Consider the following 9,483-nt stretch of genomic DNA (forward strand, 5'->3'; position numbering starts at 1 on the left):
GTCTTTGGATCACTGTGGTTGGAATTTGAGACCCGCATGGTGGGGACAGCTCTCTGCCTAGAACATTAAGGCTTCAGCTGGGAGACCCGAGGCCAGGGCTGCTGTCACCTGAAGGCTTGCTCACATCCCCACTGGTTGATGCTGGTGTGAGCTTGCGGTCCAGCTGTGCTGGCTGCCGGGATGTTGATGTGGCCACACCACGTGTTGGGGGCACACCATGGTGTGAAGTGAGCGAAGCGAGGGGGATACACAGGCAGAAGCTGTTTCCTCTCTATGTCATGGCCTGGCGTCAGGAGTCACAGTATCACTTTATTCAGGGTGGTCACAGGCCCTAGTCCAGATTCAAGGTGGGGACCCAGATCTCATGGGTGAGAGTGAGTCATGCAGGCAGAAGACCATATAGGAGGGGATAGGTGCTTGTGTGACCATCCCTGGAGTGTACGACGAAATGCGAGGTGAAGGGCCCGAGGCAGAATTAGGAGGGTGGGCGCCCGGGGGTCCCAAGCCCTCCTCTCTGCTCAGACCCCAAGCCCTGGAAGCCAGGGTAGGACCCAACAGCCTATGTTGGCCGGGGGGGGGGGCGGCGGGGGCGGCTTTCTGAAGAAGCTTGATTCTACTGTCAAGACAAACCCATTACTAATGGGATCTGTGGTTTATTAAACATGTGGGCACAGCAGGAAACAAGATTAGCAAATGGGAAAGCAGCATAGAAAAAATAACTGGTCACAACTGTCCAAACAGGTATGCTCTGCCCTACAGGCCAGGCGGGCCACAGCCCAGCTTGGGGAGGAGGCGTTCCTAGCCCACGGCCCAGATGTGGGAACATGATGTGCAGAGGCTGTGGGTGATGGGGTGCGGTAGGGGTCAGGGCTATTCCACATCCACCACGAGGGGCATCATGTAGTCAGAATGTTTGATGCCGAAGGTGACGATGGGGGCACAGGGCTTGGTCACTGTCACCTGGGGAGGAGAGGCTGTGAGAGGCTCTGGCACCCCTGCCCCTGCCTGACACGTTCTGCCCTCCCTGGGGCTAGAGCTGCTGACAGTGGCTTCACTGTCCTTCCTGAGCCCTGGGCCAAGGTGACCAGCGCCAAAGCCACATTACTGGGTTTGGTGAGTGTTCTGCACACTAACTGTCACTGGTGTCTAGGGAGGCAGGACCTGCCAGCTGGGGAAATGGTATGTCAGGAAAGCCTAGCATTCTAGGGATGCATGGCCACTGTGCCCCCCACCGGCTCACCGGCCCCTCCCCCCCCCCCCCCACTCTGGGCTTGCTTCCCAACTACTCCTGCAACCAGGCTGTGCCCCTGCTGACTTCACACCCCCGAGATGTATCCCCCAACAACTCAACCACACAGGTTGGCCTGTGTTCCCGGCTTCCCAGGCTGTGCCCCATCACCCTCTCTGAGTGGTGCCCCTTCTCCCCTGCGCTGGGTTGTGACCACCCCTATGCCCTCTGGGCCATGTCACCATCCCCACTCCCTCCTCACTGTAACTCCCCACCCCTCACGCCACCCCTCTGGGCCCTGCTCTTCCTGGACCTTCTCAGGGCTGTGGGCTCCTGGTCCTGGCTTGAGGGTCTTGTCCCCTGGGGGCTCCACCCGGGCTGCCATGGTGTATTGTGGAGCCTTGAACTTTGTCACCTGCACATCCATCTGGCGGTAGGCTGCAGGACCTGGGGTCTGGAAGGTGAAAGAGGCTCAGACAGGCTTGGCCTGCCAGGGCACGTGACCCCAAAGGGTAGGCGGCCAGCATCGGACAGTGCGTTTCAAGCCTTGAGTCACTGTGTGTCTGTGTGTCCAGGGGTCCCTTCTGTCTCCAGACAACAGTCACACTGTGGGATGACCTTCTCTGTGTGGGACATTACTCCTCTACTGAAGCCTCACCAAGGCGATGACACCTCAGTGTGTGTCAGTCCCAGGCTTGTCCCTTTGGTGTGTGCAGGAGAGGCCCCTTTGTAGCTGGGATTCTGTCCTGTGGGATTTGATGGCCATGGGCTGGACTGGCGGGGTCAGCAGTGCTGTGAAACCACTTTGGAAGTCTCCCCAGGCTCCTCAACCTCCTGAACACATGGCCACCTCAGGGCCTTTGCACTGGCTGTTTCTGCAGCTGGAACCCTCCTCCCCCAAATATCTCACATTTTACTCCTCTCCTTCTTATTTTCCTGCATGCCACCTTATCGAAGACTGCACCCACCCTCCCTGCAGCACTCCATAAATTCCTTCCTTGCTCCACTCCCCCGGCAGTGTTGCTATCTCTGTCCTTGTCCATTGTCTGCCCTTCCTCACCCCAGGAATGTAACCTGGGGGTGCAGGGGACAGGGTGGTGCCATGCATGTGGCAGACACCGGAGGGTGAAGAGCTGATAGCTTTCACTCTGATGGGACTGGGTTCTGGGGAGGAAGGGCCAGATGGACTGTCTCTGGGGGATGAACAGTGCTGTGCCGTGGGGGGGGGGGTGGGGGGTGGGGGGGGGGGAACCCTTGCCTTGTGAAGGTCGTCACTGAAGCTGCCCAGCTTGCTGCGGCCTTTGATGGAGAAGGAGGGTTGGGACGCCTTGCCAACGGTGTGGGGCCCCATGACCACAGGCAGCATGTAGGCGGCAGGGCCTGTGGGGCGCACAGGCAGTGAGTCTCAGGTTGGACAGAATCCTGCATCCAGAGTCTCAGCTCCTTTCCTGAAGTTTGCTACTTCTAGGAGTGCAGCCATCAGGTTACCCTGTCTCACCTCCCCCACCCCCCGGGTGTCCACCCTGGTCGGATGTTGGCTATCAGGGCTGGTGCACACCTGGGGTGCTGTCCACTCGGAAGGTCTTGGTTCGGGCAGAAATGGAGTGGCTGGGTGCTGAGTCAAACACGTGCTTGGCCGATTTCTCTGGAAAGTAGTCACCTGGCTCGGGAGAAGAACGGAGGGTGTGCTGGGAGGGGATGGTGACCGAGATTGGTTAGGGGTGTCCCGGAGTTGCAGGAGTGGGCGGGACAGGTGCAGCTTTGGAGGGGGAAGGGCAGAGTCTGGTGTGGGCCTGGTGTGGGGACGTAGGGCAAGAAAAGCCCAAGTTAGAGCTGGGCTTGAGGGTCTCCGAGGCTGCTTTGGGCCTGATGGTGTCCCTCGAGAGGAAAAAGAGGGGACAGGAGAGCCAGGATGCCTGTGCTCCTTCACACCTTCACCTGGACAGGACGTGCAGTGGCCACCATCAGGGTTGGGCAGGTCTGCGGCTGGGCCAGGCTCACTTACCGGGGCCAGGGGTCATGATGGTCTTGGTACAATAGCGCCCCAGGATGGAGTAGGCAGGGCCAAGGTCCTTGCCAGTCCTCAGTATCTTGGGGTTCACGCTGTAGCGGGGCCCTGGGGAGCAGTTCTCTGCCAGGAGCATGGGGGCCCCACGGAAACTGTAGGCTGGTGCACGCAGCTTGGTGGGTGTGTGCTTCACAAAGCCTGTGGGGCAGGGGTTCTGAGCAGCCCGGAGTAAGATGCCACCCTTCTCCCCACCCTATTGACCCCAGAGGGGTTGATGGGCTGGGAGTCGGGGATGAGCCCCCAGCCTTCCCAATGCCCTCCCTGCTCTGAGCCTCTCCAGGCCCACCCCCTGCCCCTACTCAGACCCTCCTTAGGCCCACCTCAAACTTTCCCTAGACCCTCCCCAGACCCACCCCAGGCCCACCCGTGCCCTCCCCAGACCCTCGTCAGACCTCCCTGACCCTCCCAGAACCTCCCCAGACCCACCCCATGCCCTCCCAGACCCTCTCCAGACCCTCTCCAGGCCCATCCCGAGCCCACCTCAGAGCTGGCTTCTTCCGCTACCCCAGTCCCATCCCAGGCTCCCAGGCTCTTACCCGTGGTGGGTGGAATCAAGTACTTGGGTCCTGGGCTGCTGTAGAGGGCCATGATGGGCCCCCGGGGGCGATGGGGCCTCCAGGTGCCCACCCATACTTCCTCTGCCATGGTTGGCTCTGTCCATGGATGGAAGTGTGACCAGGTGCTGGGAAGTCCCAACTCCCCACCCTATCCCTGTCTTGTCCACACTGGTGGGCAGAACTGCAGGCCACAGCCTCCTCAGTAAGGTCTTGAGCTGGGGTCTACACAGAGGTTATGCTTGGAGCAGTGGGCTTGCTCTGCCCTCACCAGCCTCCAAGAGGAGGAGCATTAGACCCTCACTCACAAGCTGGGAAGGGCTGTCTCCTCCAGCCTCACTGACCACACTTCCCTGGCTCTGCAGGGGCTCTGGGTAGCTTCCTCCTATTCAGGGGATGCTGGGCACCACTGGGCAGGGAGTGGTGGGCAAAGGTGGAAAACTTCTTGGCTGAGGCTGTGCTGTGGGGCAGGGAGAGGGCCACTCCAGAGGGGCCCTTACCTCTTCGGTCCAGGAGCTGCACTCAGAGCAACCTATGGACCGGGCCTCCTTGGAGGTCGTCCCGTCGCACTGGCCTCAATGCCAGGCAGTTCCCAAAAAAGGGGCATGGAAAGGAAGGCCTTTCCCTCTCTCTCCTCTTCCCAGGGGGCTTGGAGAATTGGGTGGGGGTGGGGAGAGATCCTGGCCCCTGAGCTCTAGAATGCAGCTCAGTGGGACAGCAGGTTCTAGATCACTATCTGTATGATGAAGACAATGGCCTCTGCCCAGGGGACCCCCACCCTCACCAGGCATGGCTCAGGTCAGGACTTTGCTCTGCTCCTCACTATGGTGGGTAGGGCAGAGGCTTGGAGGGTGGGAAAAGGGACAGTGAGGTTCTGTACTGGAAGGTGAGGCCACAGGGCCCAGAGCTGGAGTGGCCAGAGAGCAAAGGTTGTGAGGGGCAGAGATGAACCTAGTCAGCCTTGCTTCCAGTGAAGACCACTGATCTGGGGAAACTGAGGCACAAGAAGGCTCCAGCAGTTGGGATCCTGGGTGAGGGTAGGGTCAGCGCTGGCTGTGGAGTTTGGGGGGTGGCGCTGAGCTGCTGCCCTTCTGCGGAACCTTTCCAGACCCTGCTCTCCCTCCTGTGCCACTGCTGGCCATGCCCACCCCTCGACCACGGGTGTCCTCAAGACCAGGTGCACTTTCTTCTCCACTTTGTCAAGGTTCCTCTTGGGGATAGGGCTCGGGTGTGCACGTCTTCCGGACAGACTCTTTCCTTGGGTGACTTTAGGGGGAATGCTTTCAACCCCTGGACCTGGGCCAGGTGTATATTGTGGATATTTATTGTCTTGGAATGACAGTCTTCAGACGCAGAACGCCCCCAGCCTGACCTCCCAGTTCTAGCCTCATCGTCGGCCTGGGGCTCTTTGCCCTGCTGCCTCTGACGCACTGGTCCTGCACCCCACCGCTGCCTCTGTAGCCCTTCCTGCGTCCACTCCCCTGCCTGTCCGTCTTGCTCTGTCCGCCTACATGGGGGTCTGGTGGGTCTGCCCTCTGTGTGGGGCAACTTCTACGTGCATGCTCTGCGGATGTGACCCCATGTCTGTGAATCCGCATATCCATGCGGTTGTGTCCCTGACTGTGGGGAGAGACAGGAGCCAGAGCCTGAGCTGCAGGAGGCTTTATTGATTGAACAGTTTTATGATAAATTTACACACGGAGAAGTGGTAATGGGGCAGTGTGGCCATTGCTGCTTGTGTAGCTGGTCCTGTGGCTGCTTGGAGACATGACTGGGGTCCGCTATGCATCATCTTGACTGCCCAGCACTTGCACCTGGAAGGCAGACAGGTGTGGGCCAAGAGGGCTGGGGGTCCCATACCTGGTGATCGATAACTAGAAAGCCCATCCTGTTGGGCAGGTAGGCCCAGGCCAGCCCCTGGAGGACCGTAGGCTCTGGCACACTTCAGCCAGTCCCCTCCTAGCAACGGTGGAAGTGGTGCGTACTTGTATGTGGGTGTGCCATATGCATGTATGTGCTCTTAGGGGAGGCTGAGGCTGCTCTGGGGGAGTGAGGTCTGGGATGTCCACTTCTGCTGACTGAGGCAGGTCAAGGTGTCTGTGGGGTGGTGGCTGTATTGGGGTGATAATCAGGAGTCATAGCATTTGGTGGAGGGCTAGTGGGGCAGGGCTGTGTGTCCTGCTGGGGCTGCGGACCTTCAGGGAATGGGGTGACCCCCCCCCCCGCCCCCACCCCAGCCTTGGTACCAGCAGCTTGATCAGCTCCGCCTTGTGCATAGGCTGTAGGCCATCGATACAGGACTTGAGCTCCGTCAGTGCTGCCTTGGCATCTGCATTGACATCGTACTTGCCAAGAGGTCCCTCATATAGCTCCTCTGGGGACCCCACCAGCAGCGTTTGCAGGAAGTCCATGAAAAAGTCACTGTTGTCATCCCCGATGGCCAGCCCTGTGAGGTGGGGGCAAGGTGACACCAGCACAAGAGAATTCCATTCCAGCCCACCCCAGACCTCCCAGCACTCCAGCCTCGGCGGTGTCCAGAACTTCTGCATCAATGCCCACCTCACTTGCCCCAGGTGTGCCCCCATGATCACCCTGCCTCACCTCCCCCAGGTCTTACTCCATAATACCCCCTAACTCTACCTGGCCACAGGCCCCTCCTGTCACCCCTAGCCTTGGCAGCGTCTCCCACTCTGGGGTTCCCTGGCATTACTAGGGAAGGGGCGGCAAGACCCTAATTGTGGCTGGAATTCACCCTCTGAGTGAGGTTGGCTGACCTGGGGCTTGGAGGGTTGGGGTCAGGCTGGGCTGGGTTGGTGACATTGGGCTTGGTGACGCTAGGGCTGGGGCAGAGGTTGGAGCTGGGCTGGGTGGGGACTGGGGTTGGCGGGAGCATCGGGGACATCTGCCCACATCTGTGATGGAGGCTGGTCGGGCACCTAGGAAGGCCGCCGCCCATCCTTGTGAGGGGCCTAGTGCCTGGGTTTTAGCCCCCCAGGTTCCTGTCTGCCCCCCACACATGGGCCCTGCTGGAAGCACACAGACTCACCGCAGGAGCAGAGCAGGGTGAGGGCCACCAGCAGGAGGGTGCTGCTCCCCTTCATGGCAGATAGCAGAGCTCCCTAAGGAGCTGCCTCTGCAGGCTTTATGCCCCACAGGCGGCACCTGGCCTGGGGGCGGGCCCAACCTGCCCGTCAAGACCTTGGCAGTGAGAGCACAAGTTGGACAGCCAGGGGTGTGTCCTCACCCTGGGCCCCCACGGGTGTCAAGGAGCAACAGGCTTGGGGTGCTGTGCTTGGGGCAGTCGGCTTGTGGTTGAGTTGAGTGGACGTGGGAGAAAGTCAGATCTGAGGTCGCTGAGGAAGAACAGTGGGGGCTGGGGCATCACGGGCCTCCGGCCATGCCTGGCTTGTGGCTGAGGGTGACAGGTTCTGGGGTTGGGCTCAAGCCTTTCTTTTTGGCTGGGAATCCCTGCTCTGCTCAACATGCCTCAGCATGCCACTGGGGCAGGGGTAGGGGACTTCCTGGGCCTGAGAGTCTGGGTAGTGGGAGATGGGCCCAGGGCTGCAGGAGGCCCGAGTGGATAGCAGGGTCCAGGGGGTGGAGGTCGCCTCAGAGGGACTGAGGCGAGAGGAGTCAGGCCACGCCTGGGGACTGGTGGGATTATCCCGTCACGGCAGGAAGCGAGGAAGGGTCACCCGAAACTTATTTTCCTTCTATGGCAGGCGAGCCCCGGGAAGTGTAGGATTTGGGGGAGATGGTTCTATGTTAGAATGGAGATAGGAGGCTGAGACACCTGGGCGGCCAACCAATCGGGCCCAGGAGCAGCTATTCCTGTGTGGGGCCTGGCCCCTCTCCTGTCCCCTGCTGCCACCTGGTGGTGACTGATGGCATCCTGCTGGACTGGCATGCTCACCCTCAGGTGCCCGTGAGGACTCAGGGCTTTAGCCCCTGGCCGGCCCTGGGGGCTCCTCATTCAGACTTTGGAGGGAGGTGTGGGGGAGGCTTGATGACCATGGTGACTTTGTCGCCCTGTCCCTCACTCACCTCCACCTGGTCCTGAGTCGGTCACAGACACCAGACCCTTGTCCTGTGTCCTCCTGAACACAGCTTCTCAGCCACGCAGGTGACTGCAATTCTCTTTGCTGGCACACAACAAAATCCAGAGATGGTCTAACCTGTTCATACACATAATTCCAAAAATACAGGACAAATAATGTGTACTGAGATCACCTGTAACAAAACAATGTGGCTGCATCAGTGAGACTGTACTCAAGGCAATGTGGAGCCCCGGTCCCCAAAGGCCTCAGGGGTCGTGGCTTCCGGGATGGCCACTTGGCAGCCTAGCGGACACACAATGTTACGTTAGTTTCAGGAGTACAACATAGTGATTCCACAATACCCTTACTCAGAGCTCCCATCTGTCCCGTACAAAGTTATTACAATGTGACCGGCTCTATTCCCTGCGCTGGGCTGTGCCCATCACCGTCCTTCACTCACCGGTCTCTGGCTGCCTGTTGTGTCACCTGGGTGGATGTTTAAAAGTGCCAGCCCTGGACTTTGATGTAGCTCAGAAGCAGTGTCCCCGGGGGCACCACCTGGGCTTCTGTTGTTCTGAATCCCTCCAGATGATTGTGACCATCAGGCTGGCCTCTAATGGAGACCAGTCCACCCAGCTTTAATTCCTCCTCTTCTCCATTTTCCTCCCACCTCTCCAGAGTGTTGTCCTGCTGGAGGTGGACTGGGTACCCCTCTGGCTGCATCTGGATCGTGGCTTCTCTTCTTCCACAAACCCCAGCCCCTGGAAGCACAAGCTGTTAGCAGTTGCCCTGCAGCCTTTCCTGGGCAGTGTCGGGGACAGAACCTCCAACCATCTCACAGTTGATGAGGACTTGAGCAGTGGCGTCAGTCTTGCTCATTACCGATCGTGGTGACTTTGCTGGCACATACCTAATCCACCTAGGTTCTAACCCCCTTCTCCTGGCCACCTCACCTTTCCTTCCTTCAGTCAGCCACTGCCAAGCTCATTCCCTGGCCTCCACAACACCAAAGGCTATGTTCCTCCATTTCTAGTTCAAGTGCCCTCCCTCTGACTACGTCCTCTGTTCCTCAGCTTGCTGCCTCTGGTGCCCAGCCTGGCTGACCATCACAGCGCACACACACTTCCATGCCCTGGATTCACGGCACCGCCATTATACCGCACCCCTCCCTTGCTTGCAGCTGTGCTCCGTCCCCTCCCTCCCCTCCCCCTAGTGCTGGATGACTCCACCTCTCTCCTTCCACCTACCAACTCAGCCAACCTCTTGTCAAGACTTCGCCTTGGGTGGGTCCTTGGTGCTGCCCATGACTTCTAGGTCTCCAGGGTGGGTGTCCTCACATCCTTTGAGATGGCTGCTTATCACACCGCCCCTCTCATCTTACCTTCTGGGCCTTGACTTGTATCTCACTGAGAAACTGAAGAAATCAGAAGAGAAACTACACACAGTCCCGACACTGCATCTATGTCTGCCTTTCTTTGCAGGCATATATCTGTGTGTCTTCGTGTCGTATGCAAGGACCTGTCTTCACACACCAATGGCAATGCAACAAAGGCCTCCCCAATGGAAGACTTACTGCCCCTCTCTCTACAAATCAGG

The 9,483-nt window shown here is 59.2% G+C and overlaps 2 protein-coding genes across 2 annotated transcripts; both read right to left on the reverse strand.

Annotated features, from left to right (window-relative positions):
• Positions 1–619: 619 nt before the first annotated feature.
• CIMAP1A (ciliary microtubule associated protein 1A) lies at positions 620–4,545 on the reverse strand. Its single transcript, XM_040464228.1, has 7 exons — positions 4,351–4,545; positions 3,833–3,949; positions 3,234–3,434; positions 2,787–2,888; positions 2,487–2,608; positions 1,542–1,682; positions 620–960 (listed from the first exon to the last, which is right to left on the reverse strand). Exons 2-7 carry the CDS (start codon positions 3,939–3,941, stop codon positions 871–873), a joined length of 765 nt encoding a protein of 254 aa, XP_040320162.1. The 5' UTR covers positions 3,942–3,949; positions 4,351–4,545; the 3' UTR covers positions 620–870.
• On the reverse strand, positions 4,187–7,749 carry SCGB1C1 (secretoglobin family 1C member 1). The gene is made up of 3 exons (XM_040464281.1): positions 6,897–7,749; positions 6,083–6,296; positions 4,187–4,310 (listed from the first exon to the last, which is right to left on the reverse strand). The coding sequence occupies exons 1-3, from the start codon at positions 6,949–6,951 to the stop codon at positions 4,187–4,189; spliced, it is 393 nt and encodes a 130-aa protein (XP_040320215.1). The 5' UTR covers positions 6,952–7,749.
• Between the last annotated feature and the right edge of the window lie 1,734 nt (positions 7,750–9,483).

Source organism: Herpailurus yagouaroundi, unplaced genomic scaffold, assembly GCF_014898765.1.
Source record: "Herpailurus yagouaroundi ecotype Mexico unplaced genomic scaffold, PumYag 438, whole genome shotgun sequence".
In the NCBI taxonomy this organism is placed as follows: Eukaryota; Metazoa; Chordata; class Mammalia; order Carnivora; family Felidae; genus Herpailurus; species Herpailurus yagouaroundi.

Coding starts and splice junctions, on each gene's coding strand:
- CIMAP1A (XM_040464228.1), bottom strand. CDS start 3,941: ATGGCAGAGGAAGTATGGGTGGGCACCTGGAGGCCCCATCGCCCCCGG. Junction 2,609..2,786: donor CCGAGTGGACAGCACCCCAG/GTGTGCACCAGC, acceptor TGCGCCCCACAG/GCCCTGCCGCCTACATGCTG. Junction 961..1,541: donor GAGCCCACAGCCCTGAGAAG/GTCCAGGAAGAG, acceptor TCTCCTCCCCAG/GTGACAGTGACCAAGCCCTG.
- SCGB1C1 (XM_040464281.1), bottom strand. CDS start 6,951: ATGAAGGGGAGCAGCACCCTCCTGCTGGTGGCCCTCACCCTGCTCTGC. Junction 6,297..6,896: donor CACCCTGCTCTGCTCCTGCG/GTGAGTCTGTGT, acceptor CCCACCTCACAG/GGCTGGCCATCGGGGATGAC. Junction 4,311..6,082: donor CTGCTGGTACCAAGGCTGGG/GTGGGGGCGGGG, acceptor CCTGCCCCACAG/CACAGCCTCAGCCAAGAAGT.